This window comes from Macaca fascicularis, chromosome 8 (assembly GCF_037993035.2).
Source record: "Macaca fascicularis isolate 582-1 chromosome 8, T2T-MFA8v1.1".
Classification (NCBI taxonomy): Eukaryota; Metazoa; Chordata; class Mammalia; order Primates; family Cercopithecidae; genus Macaca; species Macaca fascicularis.
The window spans coordinates 78,050,184-78,070,625 of NC_088382.1; the positions used below are offsets into that span (position 1 = coordinate 78,050,184).

At 38.0% G+C, this 20,442-nt stretch overlaps 1 protein-coding gene across 4 annotated transcripts in view; it reads left to right on the forward strand.

Moving 5' to 3' along the window:
- The window catches only part of PREX2 (phosphatidylinositol-3,4,5-trisphosphate dependent Rac exchange factor 2), a 283,235-nt gene that overhangs the window by 134,990 nt on the left and 127,803 nt on the right, over nucleotides 1–20,442 (forward strand). The window contains exons 21-26 of one of the 4 annotated variants that reach the window (XM_045398356.3): nucleotides 1,425–1,542; nucleotides 5,105–5,289; nucleotides 7,746–7,907; nucleotides 16,071–16,293; nucleotides 17,375–17,582; nucleotides 18,887–20,254. In XM_045398356.3, the coding sequence (XP_045254291.1) occupies nucleotides 1,425–1,542; nucleotides 5,105–5,289; nucleotides 7,746–7,907; nucleotides 16,071–16,293; nucleotides 17,375–17,582; nucleotides 18,887–18,890 (900 nt within the window). In that variant the 3' untranslated portion in view covers nucleotides 18,891–20,254. Of the gene's footprint in view, nucleotides 1–1,424; nucleotides 1,543–5,104; nucleotides 5,290–7,745; nucleotides 7,908–13,196; nucleotides 13,437–16,070; nucleotides 16,294–16,534; nucleotides 16,921–17,374; nucleotides 17,583–18,886; nucleotides 20,255–20,442 lie in introns of those variants that run through there. The other 3 variants (XM_005563489.5, XM_065519321.2, XM_073998938.1) reach the window with 3 other exon arrangements.

The following is a 20,442-nucleotide window of genomic DNA, read 5'->3' on the forward strand; positions in this document are numbered from 1 at the left end:
AACAAGTCAAATCGTGTGGCCAAGCCCAGGGTCAGTGTGGGAAACTAAGCAGTGTGGCTCATTGGTGGCCACAACAGGGCACCAAGATGTAATGGAATGATCAAATATTAATTAGCATTTTAATGATTTGTAGCAATATAGTAATTAGACACACTTGAGAAGCTAATACAAAACAAATAGATAATACATATTGTATCATACTTCGATAATGCAGTTTAATTTGATTTAACATCTTATCTAGAAAATCTGTAAACCTTAAAGTAATGCAACTCTTGAAGCATTTGTTTGATAGTCATCTCATCTCTCTCATTTCTCTAAATGAGACTGGAACTGCTGTTAAAATATAGGATAATTTTTAAGGAAATCGCCCTTAAAAGTAGGATGATTTTTTTATTTGGGAGGATTAAAAGATAGTTGATCAATGAGATGAATGATGTCCTTCCAATTTTCATATTTGTTTGATTCTAAAATAGCAGTAAATGTATTAGAATATATCTGACTATTAGGAGAACATGTAAATGATTTGTACCATTATAGATAATTGATTCATCAGACAACTGTCCATCTCACAATTGTTTTATTTTGCTGTCTTGTTAATAAGAGATGGGGTTTCACTACATTGCTTAGGTTGGTCTTGAACTTCTGGGCTCAAGCAATCCTCCCACCTCAGCCTCCCAAAGTGCTGAGATTACAAGTGTGAGTCACCATGCCCAGCCACATTTGATTATTTTAAAATGTGATTTATAACTTACCTAAGATATACTTGAAGCATTTAAGTAAGACATTTGGGAATATATCCTATTTAAAAACATACATCTTTGGAACGTATCTTGGAAGATAAAACTTGAAGCTTTAAAAAGTCAGTTTGTTAGGCCAGGTGTGGTGGCTCCCGCCTGTAATCCCAGCACTTTGGGAGGCCAAGGCAGGTGGATCGCCTGAGGTCAGGAGTTCGAGATCAGCCTGACCAACATGGAGAAACCCTGTCTCTACTAAAAATACAAAATTAGCCAGGCGTGGTGGCGCATGCCTGTAATCCCAGCTACTCAGTTGGCTGAGGCAGGAGAATTGCTTGAACTAGGGAGGCGGAGGTTTTGGGGTGAGTCGAGATTGCACCATTGCACTCCGCCTGGGCAATAAGAGGGAAACTCTGTCTAAGAAAAAAAGAAAAGAAAAGAAAAGAGAAGAGAAGAGAAGAGAAGAAGAAAGGAAGGAAGAAAGAAAGTGTGTTTGTTAAACAATATAATTGTCCTTTAGTTTTTATTAGTTTCTGATATTATTTGTATCTCTCTTTCAAATTTTACTATTTTTAAAGAAGCTAGAGGAATAAATAAGGTCAAGTCTCCTTTTGAAGCAGGTTTGTGAAATGGGCATGCATTTTAGGAAGCACTAATACCTGTGAGGTTTCTTTCCCCCCTCATTTCCAGCAAGATTCCATACAATGGGTTTATAATAGCATTGAGAGTGCTCAAGAAGACCTTCAAAAATCTCACTCCAAGCCCCCTGGAGATGAAGCAGGGGATGCTTTTGACTGTAAAGTAGAAGGTAGGTTTCTTCTTTTCCTCTTCATATGCTTATGGTATTCTTTTCCACTGTGCCTGTGCCTACTCCCAAATATTGAAGGTCCTGTACGTGTTGAAGTCACATTCTTAAGTCATTATCACCAAACAGATGTCTGTCAAATGCATAAGTAATAATAGCTCGTAGCTGGCAAATCCTATTTGTTAGGCACTTTATGAAGTGTTGTTATGGACTACCTCATTTAGTCATCAAAAAAAAAAATCTCATAAAATGGAAATGAGTATCATCATTCTTTTTTGAGGGGAGAAAATACTAAAGCCTATATAGGTTAAGGGACTTGCTCAAACTAGTTAAGTAGTAGAGTGAGGATTCAAACCCAGGTTATTATGTGTTTCCTTGTTTGGAGTTTCAGTGTTGTTTAGACCTGGCCTCCAGTGTGCCTCACAGAGAAGCGGTGTCAACATCGCCGGGGAGCTAGACTGAAATGCAGAATCTCAGCTGTACCCCAGATCTACTGAGTCAGAATCCTCATTTTAACTAGGTTTGATTTGTATGCATATTAAAATTTGAGAAGCCCAGATCTAGAAGATTCTTTTTGCACTTTTACTGTATTCTAACATTGGCAGTAAGGAAAGGAGCAAACTAGTAGTGTGAAAATGAGAGAGAAAAAGAGAGAGAGAGAGAGAGAGAGAAAGAGATCTTTTGATAAGGACGGTTATCATTTCTGTTTCCTCAATGGAGTAAACCAGCAAATGGCTCTATTCAGTGGCTTCTTTACCAAGGGCGACTGAGGCAATTACAGTTATGTCTGCAATTGACAGATACCTTAAATTATTGTTTCAAAACTTTTTCACAGAAGCCCATGAATCACCTCTTATATTTTCTTGGTGTCTTTCCACTCATTATTGGTGGATGTCTCTGGATATTTTTTATTACACTGTTAGATTCCTCCCAATCAGCACAGCTGGAGAAGAATGACCTGTTCTGAGGTGTTTTCATTCACAACCCTTCTGGCAGCCTATGTGTGTGGGGTTTTCCCCATACCAACCAGTTCCCCAAATCTCCTAACACCAACTGTGTGTCGTACAATTCGTCTCAGTTGTAAAACCAGGCGTTAGCACAGACACGCAGGTTAGGGGATCAGTCCCAAAAGGTTGCCCCCATTTCAGGTGCCTGTTACATGTCCCAGGCTTTCACCTGTATTTCTGACCAATTGGCTATATATTCAGGGGGTTGCCACATCCCTTCCTCGGGTTCAGTTATTTGCTAGAACAGCTCAGGGAACCCAGAAACTTACAAACACTGGTTTATTATAAAGGATAAGAAATGAAAAGCCTGATGAAGAGATAACTAGGATGATGTCCGGAAGAGTGCTGAGCACGGAGCTCTGTGGTGGGAAGCTCTGTGAGGGGTTGGGGTGTGCCACCCTCCAGACATGCGGGTAAGTTCATTCACTCAGAAGCTCTCTGATCCCTGTCCTTTAGGGATTTTTATGGAGGTTCCGTTCCTTAGACATGATTGATTAAATCATTAGCCATTGGTGACCGAACTTGAACTCTAACCTCTCTCCCCTCCCCAGAGGTTCAGGGGTGGGGCTGAAAGCTCCAGCCCCCTAATTGCATGGTTGGTTACCCTGACAACCAGCCCCCATCCTGAGGCTAGCTGTAGGCTGACCAAGTGCCACCTCATTCACATAAACTCAGTTACGTTCTAAGGGGGCTTGTTATAAATAACAAAGACCTTCCTGTCACCTCTATCACTCAGTAAATCACTGGGATTTAAACGTTTTATTTTAGGAATGGGGCCAAATACCTAGATACATAGATTTCTTTCTTTCTTTTCTTTCCTTTAATTTTCTTTTCTTTTCTTTTCTTCTTCTTCTTTTTTTTTTTTTCCGGGGTCTTTCTTTGTCACCCAGGCTGGATTGCAGTAGTGGAGCGGTGCGATTATAGTTGACTGCAGCCTCTAATTTCTGGGCTGAAGTGATCCCCCGTCAGTTCCCTACCCCATCCAGTAGCTGGGACTACACGCGCATGCCACCATGCCTGGCTAATGTTTTTGATTTTTGATAGAGACAAGGTCTTGCCATGTTGCCCAGGCTGGTCTCAAACTCCCGAGCTTAAGTGATCCTCCCATTTGGCCTCCCTCACTGTTGGGATTACAGGCATGAGCCACGGCGCCCAGCATATGTTTCTTATTGTATATTCCCTATACACACTGATCATATGGGGGTACTTAGGAAAAGCTATTTTCTTTTTTTTTTTTTTTTTTTTTTTTTTTGAGACGGAGTCTCACTCTGTCGCCCAGGCTGGAGTACAGTGGCCGGATCTCAGCTCACTGCAAGCTCCGCCTCCCAGGTTCACGCCGTTCTCCTGCCTCAGCCTCCCGAGTAGCTGGGACTACAGGCGCCTGCCACCTCGCCCGGCTAATTTTTTTCTATTTTTTAGTAGAGACGGGGTTTCACTGTGCTAGCCAGGATGGTCTCGATCTCCTGACCTCGGGATCCGCCCGTCTCGGCCTCCCAAAGTGCTGGGATTACAGGCGTGAGCCACCACGCCCAGCCAGGAAAAGCTATTTTCTCTGCACTCCTGGAAGGCCACTTGTTGGATGCTACCCAAGTCATGGGTAGTATCAGAAACATCTCAAATCATTGGAGCAATAAGGTTGTTATGGTAATATATAATATTTATCTAAAATAGGATAAATCTCAGGACCTTATTCTGAGGTTTATATTCCTAATTTGGAATAAATCAACCTTGGTGCCACGTTGAAAGGTAGATTGGTTGCTGTAATGCTCTGGAAATTGATTTGTAGCTATTCTAGGACTTAGTTACTTTAAGATAAATCAATATTCTACTTTACCTATTTAATATTTACTGTTTATGCTATTTTCGGGCTTTGTCTTTCTAAGTAAACTAATATTCTAGTTTTGTTTATTTAATTACTATTAGGTTTCCCAGGAGTTTCTTACTTGAGATTTTAGGTATTTTTTCACCAGCTGATGTACCTTATGTAAGCTAAAAAACTATAGGCAGACATTTTAGATGGAAATTTTATTATAGTGAACAATGAGAAATTTTCTCAATGAGCCCTCTCTGTAAGATGCTGTTTGGGAAACTGCAGGCACCCTGCCTGCCAAAATAAAATGATTCTTGCATCTCCTTTCTGCTTCTTCAATATGGCCTTCTTTATGGATTTTTTTTCCTGCTTTGAGAAAATATTCATACAACATTCGAGGCAGTTTTAGAAATCCTGACTTTAAGTCATAAAGGTCTTTAATAAAGAAAATTTATGTATAGTATTTATGTTGGTATAAATAGGTAGACGTATGGTCCACAGACTGAAGTAGATATACAAAGATAAGACTAGTCATGTTAGAGTGCTGAGGTTTGGATCACGCAAGCATAAGCTTTTCTCGAAATGTTATTTTTTAAAATGTTAACAAGAATAGACGCTTCATTTAACACATCAGATTTAACCATCCCTTAAAGAACTCTTTAAAAATTATTTAAAGAGACACAAAATTATCTGAGGAGATTCACAAACGCTTCATGAATTTGCTGGATTACAATTGTCTTTATTCCAGAGGTTATTGACAAATTCAACACTATGGCCATCATTGACGGGAAGAAGGAGCATGTGAGTCTGACAGTGGACAATGTCCACCTGGAGTATGGTGTCGTATATGAGTACGACAGCACAGCTGGCATCAAGTGCAATGTGGTGGAAAAGATGATTGAGCCCAAAGGTTTCTTCAGCTTAACTGCCAAGGTAGGAGTGATGCTGAAGAAATAAGATTTTTTGTTCTAAATAAAGGAACTGAAATCCTCCCCCTCCTTCACTTAAAAAAATAAAAATAGCTAAACATGTTGCAGCTGTCAGCTCATTCAAACTTCTTCTTCTTCTTCTTCTTTTTGTTTTTTTCTTGAGACACAGTGTCACTCTGTCGCCCAGGCTGGAGTGCAGTGGTGTGATCTCTGTTCACTGCAACATCCACCTCCCAGGTTCAAGCGATTCTCAGCCTCAGCCTCCCAAGTAGGGTAGGTGGGATTACAGGCAACACCACCATGCCCAGCTAATTTTTGTATTTTTAGTAGAGACATGGTTTCATCATGTTGCCCAGGCTGGTCTCAAATTCCTGACCTCAAGTGATCACTTTGGCGTTCCAAAGTGCTGGAATTACAGGCGTGAGCCACTGTGCCCAGCCTCAGTCAATTTCTTATTTTTCTCCCCCTCCTCCACTATTTGGTATGCATACAACTTCCTTTTATTGATCCTTTCAGAGCACAGTGTTAAGTTAGATGAAACCCTTGCTTAGGCAGGTGTTCATTGATATGGCAAGGACTTCAGCATTTATTAAGTTTGCTGTGTCTGTGAATTCATTATTGTGAATACAATTCAGATGGTTTTCATGACAGATGCTGCTTTTTTTTTTAATGTACATAATCCTCTGAAGAGTATTCAAAGTGGTGAAATACATTATGAGCAATTTCAAATTTGGCAAGTGCCATGTTTATTTCATAAAATTTCGGGAACCGTAGAGATCAGTTTATGAATAGATCCTCTGATATTTATGTAATTCTCATTTGGAAAATACATCACCTTTGCAAAGGTGCTTAGGCTGAAACAAGATGGAGAGGAAGGAAGGGAGCCTTTATCCAAATGAATAAAATACATGGTAAAGAGGCAACTGCTGGCTCTTCATGGCCTGCCTACAAGGGAAATCCATCAGACTCCTACTGTATCCTCCACAGGTGTTGGATTTAGTGTTTCATATGGCTCTATATGCTATAAGAATTCAGATAGTACAAGTAAGAAAAATGAGATGTAGCTTTCCTACCTTTATTTCTCTGTTTGAATTGTTGTTTAAAATATTAATAGTTGAGATAGATGTAGCATTTCTATCATGTATTTTTAAAATTTTAGCAGGAGGAAATAATATAGACATCTAAATGAACTATTTTAAAAATAATTATTTTGTCTTTTGGTTTTATGTTCTGAAAGTTAACTTTTTAAAAATCTCATCATTCTGATGATATTGTACCTCTATATGTATCTACTGATATCTAAAATATATATTTTTAAAATGCAGTCTCTTCCCATCTACATTATAGTATGAATGGGATCCATGTAAAAGTTTGAAACCAGGATATTATAATTATTTTCTCATTTTCCAGCTATTTCAAGTTTGCAGAATTACATGGATTATTCTACATAGGACAACATATAAACTAGTATTGCAAATATCACTTGGATTTTACACATGAAGAAAAGTCAGTCAAGTAAGAAATGTAGCCAAGGTCACACTGCTAATGATAAAGTTAGCTGTAAGTTCTAGACTAGTGATTAAATAAAAACTCATACTCCATAGTCAGCATGAAAGGGAAGTGGAGGTGGTGAGGGAGCTCAAATAACTAGAACATATATACATTTTATGTTTCACAGAATAACATAAAATATTGGTTATGGGTATAATCCATTCTTGCAATGTCTGATTAATCAGAAATGCTACGTATCTATATATCAATATATAATCGCATAATTAATTCTCAGGTCATTGGAAATTCTTAGTGATTGATGGTACACCTTCCCCACCAACACATGTTATTACAATTGATTCAAATAGTCAAAAGAATTTACTAATTGAAAACATCACATAAATACTTTTATCTAATGCTTTTATCAGCAAGAGCTCAGATGCTGCAAGTCACATTAATTTCTGCCGTACTGAAATAACTTCATTTATTCATTTCTTCAGCAAGCAGTTGTCAAATATTTTCTTTCTGCATTTGCTAGACTCTTAAGTAACAAGCATGCTATTGGATTGCTTTATGTTTTCTTGTTCTACCAAATTGAGAAAAAAAATGTCCTGAGTCACTCTAACTAAAATATAGACGTGTCCCACATCAGAATGTACTGATGTATCCAGCAGGGAGTCTTTGAAGACCAGTTGCGTCACCAAGCAGGCTCCTATAGTTAGCAGAAGGAAAACCTGCAATTTCAGACAGACAGGTCAGATCACTTCACTGACAGTGCCTGACTGAAGGTAGAAATTCCCTGGCAGCTACCCAGAGAGCAAAATAGGAAAGTTGCCCTGTATTGTTAACTTACCAAAATTTGATGTGGCTGCTTTTGAAGTTTTTCTTCTTGTTTTGTTTTGTTTTTCGATGTGTGTGTCTGTATGTGTGTTTGTGTGTGGTGGTGTGCGTGTGTGTTTGTCATTGCAGATTCTTGAAGCCCTGGCTAAAAGTGATGAGCATTTTGTACACAACTGCACCAGCCTAAATTCTCTAAATGAAGTGATTCCTACTGACCTTCAGAGTAAATTCAGTGCCCTTTGCAGTGAAAGAATTGAACACATATGTCAGAGAATATCCAGTTATAAAAAGGTAAGGGTTCTATTGATTTTACACATCATTATTGTTGAGATTATTAGTTAAATGTCAAATTTAAATCAATTCTTGATATTTTCTTTACATATTTGTTAGGTACCATTTTACAGAAATGATAACATTATATAACATTTTAGAGTTTTTAAAATGCCTTAACATCCATTACCTCATTTGATCTTTGCAAACTTGTAAGTTATGTTACTGTCCCGCATCTTCAAAATATAGTAACTGAGGCCTAAAGAATTAAATTATTTTCTAGTAAAAGATAGAGCTGGCCATTGATGCAGACCACCTAATTCTGAAGTCAAAATTTAAAATTATACTATAGTTCTTCTTTCCTTTTCTCCCAACTAAGAGAATGAAAACCCTCAATCAGAAAGTACATGGACTGTGGGCTTTTAAAAATTAATTGATTAAGTCATTCATTTGAGATACATTTATTAGGCACCCCCTATGTGCCAAGTACTGTTCTAGGTTCCAGGAATATAGCAGGGAAGGAGACAATTTCTCTTCTTTCATGGTGCTCACATTCAAGTGGGAGAGACAGCAAAGAAGTAAATAAATCCCTACAAAGTGGGGGGAATCAAATATTAAGAAGAATTATGAGGAAATCAAAATAGGGAAGTATGGTTTAAATGCCAGGTTGATCCTTTTGACTCTGTGGCTAGAGAAAGCCCCTTATGAGAAAGCGTGTATCTGCATGACAAGTAGAACTCTCCCTTTCAGTTGGAGAGAGAAGCCTCCAGGGAGAAGGAACAGTTGGTAATTGAAGCCCCAAAGCAGAAAGAAGGCCAGGGTGGCCAGAGGTTGGTGGCCAGGCTTAAGGTCAGAGGCTTAGGCAGGGCCAGTTGTGAAGAGCTGTGGCAGCTCCTGTACATTTTGGGACTTGGGAAGGAGTTTGGATTTTATTATTATATTAATGAAAACCAATTGGAAGGTTTTAAGCAGGGGGATGACTTCATCTGATTTAGGCTTTTGAAAGATAATGCTTTTGTAGGAATGGATTGCAAGGGGGCAGAAATGGAGAAATAGAGACCGGTAGGAAGCTGTTGCAGTGGCCCAGTTGAGTGATGCTGATGGCTTGGACTACATTGAAGATGAAGGAGACAAAAAACATTAGATGAATTTGGGGACATATTTTAAAGGTAGAATTAATGGGAATTCATCTCCAAAACACATGCTAAAACAAGTTTAACAATTATTTCTATTTATACCAATAAAAGACTAATTGATTAAATGATTTCCCTCCAAATGAAGTTGGTTGCTTAAAATTTGGTCAGTCGTACTAGATAATATTCTTTATCTCAATGTATATGAATATGTGGTAAGTATATGTGTTTTATGTTCTTGATATGGTAATTAAAATAAGCCCATCTATGTCTATATTTGGCTGCATGAGAATAGGGATGTATGTAAATTAATACCCAAGGGACTCAAAACATTGGTTACTAACTGAGTGAGTCAAGGGAAGAGAGATCATGATTTTTTCCTTTAAACAATTCCTGTAATGGTTGGGTTGTTGAGTTGAGTTTGCATTACTATTGTATCTTTTTAAAATTTATTCATGTGAAGAAAACTAATGTTCAGGGTCACTGCTTACCTGCCACTTTTGTTAATCTGCTTTTCATGGCTGCTGGTTCAGTTCACCTATTTGAGTCTGGGGAAGATTCCATGGAATGTACCTTGTTGGAGTTGAAGGACAGAAGATTCTTTACTTACTTCTTATTTCTCTATGAAATGTAACAGTGCTTTGAAGTAAAAGGTCTAAACAAATGCAAAAAACTGCTGCACACATGCAAATCAGTATTCTCCTTTTGAAGAAATTTTGAAAAAGAGAGTTGTTCTACTTTAGAAATGGATTTGTACAAGAAGGTGTGATACAGGTTCAGGCAGAGTCTGGGTGTCAAACTGGTCACCATGCCTGGGACATTTCTCTTTTGCTTTCTTCCTGCTTTCCTCTCTTCATTCTTTCATGCAATAAAAAGTGGAAGTAGCTTACAGAAGTGTACATGGAAAATGGTAAACTATATAAACAAACATAATCTTAGGATCAGGGTATATTAGTTAGCAAATTGATGCAGCAGATTAAGAATGAGGACCAAGAGAACACAGGCTTAAACAAATGTTGGAGATCCTCAAAAACGTCACCCTGGAAGGTGAGAAGTGTGTTCCATTTACTCATAAGTAACTGAGATCCTAGAAGCTTTTATGGCACAGATGGACAGGCTAATGGGCAATGATGTTAGATGATAAAAATAATGTCACCGAATTGCAGAAAGCTCTTTTATGTACATTATTGTTACTTGAGTATCAAAACAGTCATGTGTATGGACTCTTCTCTCATCCTGCCTCTTTTTTCCGGGAGATTAAGAATTTGCTTAAGGTCACGTAGGTGGCAACTAACAGACTAGGTTCCTATGGAATGAGTCTCCATTGTGTTTATGTTTAATTTAGAAATAAAAAAGAGACATGTAGTCACCTAGGGCCTATGTGCTTTAAAAGCTATTTTTGTCATCATCCCATTTGGCCATAAACATATTTAAAATAACTGGTTTTCTCATTAGATAGAGAATCAAGGTTAGCAAGAAAATATTGCAAGGATCTTTTCAATTTGAATAAGATTTAGGTGCCTAAGATCGTAGCCCTAATAGGTCATGTAAGATTAGCTCCATTTATGTATCAAATGCATGTCCACAGAACCCATAGCATTTGAGAATATAGATTTTTAATTTTCACACATATACTTTAAAACTATTATTAGAAACATATTTTTCTTCCTGATGAAGACTTCAGCACTCTTCTTTTTGTGAAATAAAATGTATCCATAGAAACTAAAATCTCGAAGATGCTGGCTTTACCTTATTTTGACTCTGAAAGTTTTAGGTTTTAAAAATAGAAACCAGTTGATTGCTATAGCTTCTATAGTAAGGCTGCTGCAATTATAATAGATTTCCTGGCTGGTTGTACAGGCCACAGATGTTTTTTGGCACGTGTATGAAACCTGGTCAGACCTAACTGAAGATGTGAATGAATCCTAAGTGAGACTTTTTTCTCTGTGGAGCAGGATTTGAGGATAATTCAGACATAAAATTATGCCCCGTAGGGAGGAATGCTTTCTCCCTAAATTGTCCTGGAAACACTTTTTAGCTTTACAGTCGTTCTTCTGCTTTAGAATAATTCCATAATTGGGCTTATTTTGGGTATTGGGGATACTTCCTAGATAGAAATATTTAATATACATTCAAGGGATAGTTCCTGTTTACACAGAAATATTACATGCAGGAACTGGAAGTCTTCCTTTGAATGTCTGAAGTCCCTCTTTACTTATTCATGCCATGTAACCCTCACACTGATATATGGACTGGGAAGATTGTGAGAAAAAGTCTTCCCCATATCCCCTTCCCTCAAAAGGGTACAATACAAAACTTTCATAACCTCGTGCCAAAAAGATTTTATGCTTAATTGAAATAGGAAGCTATCTGCAAAATAATAGGTTACCATTGTATTACTTCTTTTAGTTAAGTGACTATAATTGGATTAAAATATGCTGCTCTAGTCAATAATTCATGAATTAGTTACCAATGCGTTAAAAACCTGAAGTTCTATCTCCAGAAATTGTTAATTCCTGTCAGTGTAGAAATATGCTTTATATCACCTACATTAAAAAGAAATAGCCCTCCCCTACTCCGTACTGTTCCCTTTCTTTGATCTTTATTCTGGAAAGGGCTGTCTATACCTGCTGTCTCACCTTCATTACCCTCAGCACACTCCAGTGGGCCTCTACTCCCCTCTATGTAACTGAAATGGCTGTATTTTGCCAAAGTCTATTGACTGTTCTGATAGCATTCCTTGTCTTAGTGGGATCTGATGCAGTTGACCGTAAACCACTACTTGGCAGTCCTCTGTGACCCCACATATGCCTAGTTTTTGTCCTTTCTTGTGGAGGCTCCTTTGTGGTATCCTAGCTGGTCCTCCTTTTCTTCCCTCCCCTTTCCTTGGTAAAACTCCAGGGCTCAGGACTCTGTCTTCTCCTTCTCTCTCTCCATTCGCAATTCCCTGGCGATCTCATTCAGTGTCCCGGCCCGTTTGACCTCTGCAACTGGGTTTAATCAATATCTCACGCTTCACATGTTCCAAATCAGCTCTTGACCCTTCCCCTGCCCCACCCCAGTGCCCCTGCAGTTTGCCTTTTCTTTGCTGCCTTCTCTTTCTTGGGCTTATGCTCATCCTTCCCATTGCTCAGCCTAAAACCTTGAGTACACTCTTCACTTCCCTTTCTCTCATACCATTCTTGTGGCTTTACCTTCAACCATGCAGCCTTTCCTCCCTACCTCTACTGCTGGTGGCTTTGGGTGAGCCACTGCCATCTCTCTTCTGTAAGTGGTCTCCTTGCTGCTCCTGGCCAACTCACAGTTGTCCTGAGTGGCTGTACACTTCACTCATGGTCAAAGCCAAATCCTTTCAGTGGCCTTCAGGATCTGTGCCCTCCCTCCCTGCATTGCTTCTCCAATCCTGCCTCCTCTGCCTCCCTCTCACTGCTGCTCTGGTCACACTGGTTTTCTTGATGCTCCTTGGATACACCAGTCCTGTGGCTTTGCACTGGCTGTTCCCTCTGCCAGAAATGACCCCTTTCCAGATGCTCACATTTCTAACTTCCCCCTCTTTCCGGACTGCTTAAATGTCAGCTTCAGTGAGGCCTGTTCTGATCATCCTGGTTACAATTGGTAATCCATTCTTCAGTTCACCTCTGAAACTTCGAACCCTCTTACGCTGCTCAATTTTGTTTTCAGTTACATTTACCATCTATCAACATTACATAAATGACTTACCGTATTTGCTGTTGATCTCTCTTCTCACTAGAATGTAACCTCCTGGAAGGCAGGAATCTTTGTTTTGTTTACTAATGTTCCCCGACATGCTGAGGATAGTGCCTGATGCCAAAGAGCCTTCCAGAAGTCATTGTTGGATAAATGAATAAAGGTGGCAGTAAGTTTGGGCTTGTAGTATCCATAGTATATCTAAAGTCCTGTCCCTCCCAGTGCATCTCTCTCCACACCCATTTTGCATTTCTTTATTGCAAAATTGCAGTTTTTATTTGGGGAAAATACTTTTTTGTTTTTTAACCTTTCCCTGGGAGTTTCTCCAAAGCAGATTAATGAGTGCAGTGTTTCCTTTGATGTTGCTAAAAAGATAGGCAGGTTGATGTTTACAGGCCCATTTGCACAATCAGAATGTTCTCATGCATGAACCACCGTCAATCCATGAACTGTACCTTCCTTATTTTAGGTTCGAGTTTCAGAAAGGTCTTACAGTTTCACAGCATGGCATCCTGTCTGGGAGCACAGTTTTGATCTTCACAGTGTAAGCAGCACATTACCAGTACCTGTGACTATGGGGTTCCTCCTCCTGCCTCCTCCTCTCTTAGGAATATCCCAGGATGGAAGACAGCACTGCATTCCTGAGGACCTTCCTTCTCAAGAACTGATCTTAGCAGAGAGGGCCCCTGTCTGACTCTTACCCTTTGGAACAGTGCAGGCACCTTTAGACATAGTACACAGCCCTTCCTGCATATGGGCAGGGGGACATTCTGTATTCACGGCATTTGTATTGAGCTACAAGTTGGAAAGCCAGTCCCCCTAGCAAGGGAATCTTCTGCCAGCTCTCCCCGATCACTCCATTAACACTTCATGACGTCACCCCGTTCACTTCCTTTTCAGCTTGTAACAAAATTTCTAATTATCTGGCTTTTACGTGTATTATATGATTGCATATATACAATCATGCACTACATAACATTTCAGTCAGTGACAGATCATATATATATATAAATGGTGGTCCCATAAGATTATAATACTATATTTTGACTCTACTTTTTCTGTGTTCAGATAGATGCACCTAGTGGTGCATTTTTCAGAATGCATCCCCATTGTTAAGCAATGTATTACTGTATTATATATATGGCACAGGTATTATATATATGGCACATTGCCATTACTTTGAATGGCAAAAACCGCAATCACTTTTGCTACAACCTAATAATTGCAATAAACAATTGCTGCATATAGCAATAGTATTGCATTGTTTCTCTTGTGTTGTCTACTAGACTGTGAACTCCAGGAGGGCAAGGGCTGTATCTCCAGCATTGAGCACAGAGTCTGGAATAGATGCCTCTCTTCTTGCTTTTGAATGGATGGATAATTGTTTAAAATGGAAGAAGTCAAGAGAAGCATAACTTCCTATTATGGTGGATGCTGTTACCTAATAAAATTGATTTCTGTGCCTTTTTTTGTGCCATGGGTGCCTTGTGAGACTTTTATCCTGCAACAACAGTGGAAAAGAACTTTTGACTGAAAAAGGTTTTTGCATCTAGCCTTAAATTCTATGTCCCACATAAGCCTCTAAGTCACCATTTCTTTATTAGTAAAGTGCTCGGATAGGTTAGGAGTTCTCTAAATTCCTTTCTTTAAAAAAAGTTTAGGATAAATATTCACTATCCATTATTATTAAATTTGCTCATCATTTTGTTAATAATTTCCTGCATTTCAATTCAGTTCCATTTAGATTCCTACGGTGCACTGGCACATGGCTGAGCTACACAGCTTCTGACACGCGATTTGAAGACATAGTTTAATACACACATTGTACATGTGTGTGTGTATATATCACATATATGCATAATGTACACATATACATATAAGACAGTCCCTGTTCTAATGGCGAGCTTGTATTTATGAAATGTGAATTTTGATATTTATTCTTGAATTGAATCTAGAAAAGTTAGACAGTGACCATAGTCTTAATTTTTATTCTTATCCATACCAAAATTATTACTCTACTAGTAGATAAATAGATAGGATCATGGTTATAGTTTTCAAGGGAGAAGATAATATAGACATTATTTAATCCATGTCCATTATTTTATGAAGAATGCAAAAAAGACACTGACTTGCCTAACATCGTATCAGTTATTACGACAGCTGTAACAAATACACAGGTAGACAGTGACTCTCAATCCTTTGCTTTTGAGACTACAATTCAGTCTAACTCTACCAGACTCTTACCGATAGTACACAGAACAGACCTACGTGTTACCCTCATGGGGTTTGCCATCTGCTAGGGGAGCTAGAAATAAGATAATTATTTATACCTATATAATAGTAAGGTTACAGTGTGCTGGAACTTAGCAGTAGCCAGGGAAATTGAACCTAGACTAGGAGTCAGGGAAGGCCTCTTGATGATTTGATAGAACTTGAAGTTGCAAAGGAAACAGTTTGGCAATGCAGGAAGAAGAATATTCTAGGCCCACTGAACAGCCTGTAGAAAGGGTCAGAGTGAGTAGATAGTTTGTGAGACAAACCAAGTGAGGGCCAGAAGGAGCTTAGGGAGCAAGGGGAAGAAAACTTGAGATAGAGAAGCTAGGTGGGCATCCGACTTGGGCTGCTTTAGAGACCGTGGCGAAGAATAGATGGATTTGAATGGAAACCCATGGCAAGGTTTGAAGCAGTGGAGTGGCTACCTGGGAAGTCATATAAATCAGGTATCACTTTATTCTCAAAGCATAAAGGCAGAGTGCACACTAGTCTTCAGTTTGATCCTGACTCAGTGATTAGCAGGAGGCATGGGAAACAGATTTGTCCTGCCATTCTGGGCCTCAGCCGCCACACCTTGCTGTCTGACCTGTACACAGACTGGTGCTTTGGATTAGCTTTATGCTTGTGTTTGGGACATCCCATCTTCTTCCACCCTTGACTCGGCAGTTACCCCGTTTTGCCATTTTGCCTTGTTTGGAAGCTCTCCGTTCTCTCCTGGTGTCCTGGGATGCCACTTGCCCTGTCAGACTCTTTCAGCTGCTGGGAGCCTGTGGATTTGAGTCCAAGTATATTATGCTGGCCACAGAAATTCATTTCTTTGAACACCTAAGTTGCAATCACAGTTTCAAAGGAATCATATGCATTTGCTGCTTATATTGCTTGGCTTTATTAAGAATGCTTGAGTTTTGAAATAATAATGTAATTTCTAACAACATATAATTGATTTCAATCATTCAAGTTGACATGATTTAATTCCCTTTGATTTTGTTGTGATTGATGCAAGTGAAAAAAACTTGCCTGAGTTATTACTGTGTGTTCAACTGCTTTTTGTGTTTTCTTTAATTTGCAGTTTTCTCGTGTACTGAAGAATAGAGCCTGGCCTACTTTTAAACAGGCCAAATCTAAAATCTCCCCACTGCACAGCAGTGATTTCTGCCCTACCAACTGCCATGTCAACGTGATGGAAGTTTCTTATCCCAAAACATCAACCTCTTTGGGAAGTGCATTTGGTGTTCAGTTGGATAGTAGGAAGCATCATTCTCATGATAAAGAAAACAAATCTTCGGAGCAAGGTATGCTCGCTTTTGCAACTTTACCAAATCGTAAAAAGTCATTTAGGCAATCATAGCTATTCGTGCAGCCCTGAAATTCAGTAGATAACTGGTGTGCAAACAAGCATGAACTTTTATAAAGGAAGGATTTCTTACTGTAATCACTTGGATAATTATGCCTAAGTGTATACTGAATGAAAATGGAGTTAGATGTTTTTGTTATTTTTCTTCTAAGAAGGATGATTGCTCTTGCTTTCCTTAGGCGTATGATAGGCACAGCTCATCCTGCTGTGAAAGCTGCTCATATGACATGGCCCTGAAACTTTGAGAACAATACCTGAGGAACATCTGCAGCAATGCACTATGCCATTCTGTACCATCGCAGTAGGACAAGGGATCAAACTGTCTTCTAGTTTTTAATTACAACTCCCCACAGGCTCTAATTTCTGAATTAAATTCAGCATTGGATCAGCATTTTATTTTATGGAATCTCAAATTTAACTTGACTGGATAAAGAAAATGGGGTATATAAACACAATGGAATACCATTTAGCCATAAAAAGAAGTAAATCCTGTCATTTGTGACAACATAGATGAACCTGGAAAACATTATGTTAAAGTGAAATAAACCAGACACAGAAAGACAAATACTATATGATCTCATTTATATGAGGAATCTAAAAAAGTTGATCTCATAGAAGTAGAGAGTAGAATGGTGATTACCAGGGCCTGGGGTGATTGGGTGGGGGATTGAGAAGATGCAGGCCAAAGGATATAAAATTTCAATCAGATAAGAGGAATAAGTTCAAGAGATCTATTGTATAACATGGCGAGTATGGTTAATATATTGTATTCTTGATAAATCCTAAGAGAGTGGGTATACAGTGTTCTCAGCACCAACATGATAACTACGTGAAGTAATACATATGTTAATTACCTAGATTTAGTCATTGCATTATGCATATATACATCAAAACATCAGGTTGTACATGTAATACATGTAATTGTATCTGTCAATTAAAAAATAAAAATTAATTGGACTGGATTGTTATCATAAGTTAAAGGTGATACATGTTACTAAGGAATGACTTTAATTCCTCAGGGAAACTGAGCCCTATGGTGTACATTCAGCACACCATCACAACCATGGCGGCCCCTTCAGGTCTGTCTCTGGGACAGCAGGATGGCCATGGTCTCAGGTATCTGCTGAAAGAAGAAGACTTAGAAACCCAAGACATCTATCAGAAACTGCTGGGTAAACTTCAGACTGCACTGAAAGAGGTGGAGATGTGTGTTTGTCAAATAGATGAGTAAGTGTTTTGTACTACACTTTTAAGTTTGCCAAATTAAATAGCTGTAAAAATGTGACCTAGAAAAATTCAATAATTCTCTCTTTAGTTATTGGAAATTTAGGAGATTTGTGTTGATTATGCAGATCCTCTTCATTCCAAAACTTTAAAAATGTTTTTTAATGGAAAAAATACGTATAGGTATATATTTTAAGTAAGCATTTAATACCAGGGAAGAGAATGACAAAATTCTATCTTATACAAGGATGCTACGTGAGTCTTAGTGTAAAAATATTACCTTGAAAAATATATTTGAAAGCATACCAGTTTTGTATGAGGATTTCCTTGTACTCTTTGTAGTTCAGGGTACAAATTTTGGTGAATATGCACTCAATAGAAATTTATAAAAAACAAAGTATAATAAATGCTTCACATACTTGTTAAATGAGTAAATGCAAAATTATGTATCTCTAGGACAAATACTTTTTTCTTTTCTGATTGAATTCATGGCCTGTTAAGCAATAACCCAAATATCTGTGCCAGTATTTTTAACCAAGAGAAGGTGGAGGCAGTTAATGAGCACTTTTCCAAATAAATCAGTTCTAATTCTTATTTAAGAATTTGATGGTTGGAGAATTGCCTGAGCTTGCGAGGATGCTTTGTCACATCATGGTATAGGACGATGCTTCACATCTAGTCCAGACAGCTCTGTATAGTCAGAACAGCGTGGGGTTTGAAGTAGCTCAGTTTCTCATCTACAGAAGTGAATGAGTAATAATAATGAATTACAAGTTTGTGGTGATGAAAGTTATACAAATTAATACAGAAAGTAATCAGCACGCTGCCTAATATAATGCTTGCTCATCCATTCAAGGGGTAGAAATTATTTAATATATCCCCAATTAGCAGATTCTGAAACTAATAGAAATATTGTTATCTTCTTTTTATTGTACTCTCTTCATGAAGTTGTTGATTTAAATGGCTACAGATGTGAACTCTTGACTTCACATACACACCTATCGTCCTGTATTTCATGGATAATTCAGTTTTGACACAAAATATTTAGACCTTATTCCAAGCCTTTGTTGTAATTAGACATTATACTGATGAAGTCATAATTGACATGATCTCTCATTTTACACGTTTTTGAAATTTAGAGATCAAAATCATATTAGATGCATTGTATTTTAAAAATTATCCTCAATATTTAGTATTTACTTTGCTAATTTTCTGAAGTTTTATGAGTGATTTAGAATTAAGATTTTGTTTCTCTATTTCTAATATACTATTTTTGTGTATTATACTGTGGCTTTTCCTATTTACAGATGAATTAAACAGTTCAAGATTGCTAAGAGAAAAGGAAAGTATTTTTTAAGCAATTGCATGACATTTTTGAATTGTGTTGGAATCCTTGCGACAGAAGTTTATATTTTAGGATATGATATTTTACTTCATTTAATAAATGAGATTTTGTTGCATGATATATTTTAAAAACCAGTTGTTGTCTACCACAGGTATTTATGAAGTATATAGAATTTTTATTAATAAGGCAATAAACAGTGGCATTGAATCATAGCTTCTAGGCCTCAAAGGGATTTTAAGAAAACATCTGGACCAATCCCATACCTCCAGTTCCAAGAGTTGTTATTGCCATTTTGGGATGAGTCTTGTCAATGGCAAGATTATTGATGTGCCTCAGCTGGCACTGCTCAGGGACTAATCTTTAATGCAATGACGATCTAGCACTGCCTGGCAATCCTCCAGGCTTTGTCTTTGTTAATTTATTGAATTTTTTTTAAAGGTTCAGGTGATGTAGAAATATTTTCAGGAAAAATATGTAAACGCAAGGAGCTCCTTTTACTTGGCTTAAAATGTTTATATTTAAGGCACTAGTTGCAGACTAGTTATTTTTATTAACTAAAACTACTTAAAATGATTACTTTTCACTGAAGTTTCCCCCACCCTGTTATTCTAAAAACCTTTACCCAGCTGAGCATGTTTATTAGAAAGGTGGCAAAAAGTGAGCAAATGATTGGAGAAACCACCTTGGTCTTCTTTGGGTACACCGCATAATTTAATTCTAAGTATTAATAGGTTCCACACAACTTAATGTGCAATATAAATCGCTGTACAACAGTACAGTTGTTTTAAGTGCCTGGATTCCCCATTGCTTTTAATATTCAGAGACGCTGCCATGCAGTCGAGGTTAACACATTATTTAAAAATCTAGTATCGGAACAATTTTCTCACCCTATAGTAATTATTCCTAGTCAGAGATGTCTTTGCAAGTGAAGCAGCAGATCTCAGATGTGTTGCCAAGTTTTAAGATAAATTGCCTGATAACACCTCAATGGTAGCTTTTCTAGAAGTTATTCATCCCTGTGAAAGGTCCTGAGGTTGAGCTTGTCTTATCATAAAGTCTGGTTGTTCTGTCACCTGGGAATACCTCTCAGAAATGAAATTTCCTTTAACACATAGGCATTTCACTAAATCCTCCTACTTAGCTTCAGACCCAAAGATAGAATTAGAGATGAATTTCCTGTCTAGTAACATGTGGTAAGATGATGTAATGAATTTAATCAAGGATTTGTGATTCTGGTTTCACTTTGGAAAGTTAAAGACTTTTGCCCTTTAATGGGCTATTTACTGGGTAATGACACTTAGGTACAAGAAATAAGTAAAAGGAAAAATAATTAATGTCCAAAACCTTTGACAGGGTTTTAAAATAGAGGATTTGTGTATTCTCACAGGGAGGAAAGGGGCCTGGTAATCACAGGGGATTTGAGAACAGACTTCATTTTGCAGGTGCCACATGCCTCAGGATTGAGTGATGAACAAACCACACTTTCAGACAGTTAGTAACCCGGGGGTTACAGAGAGG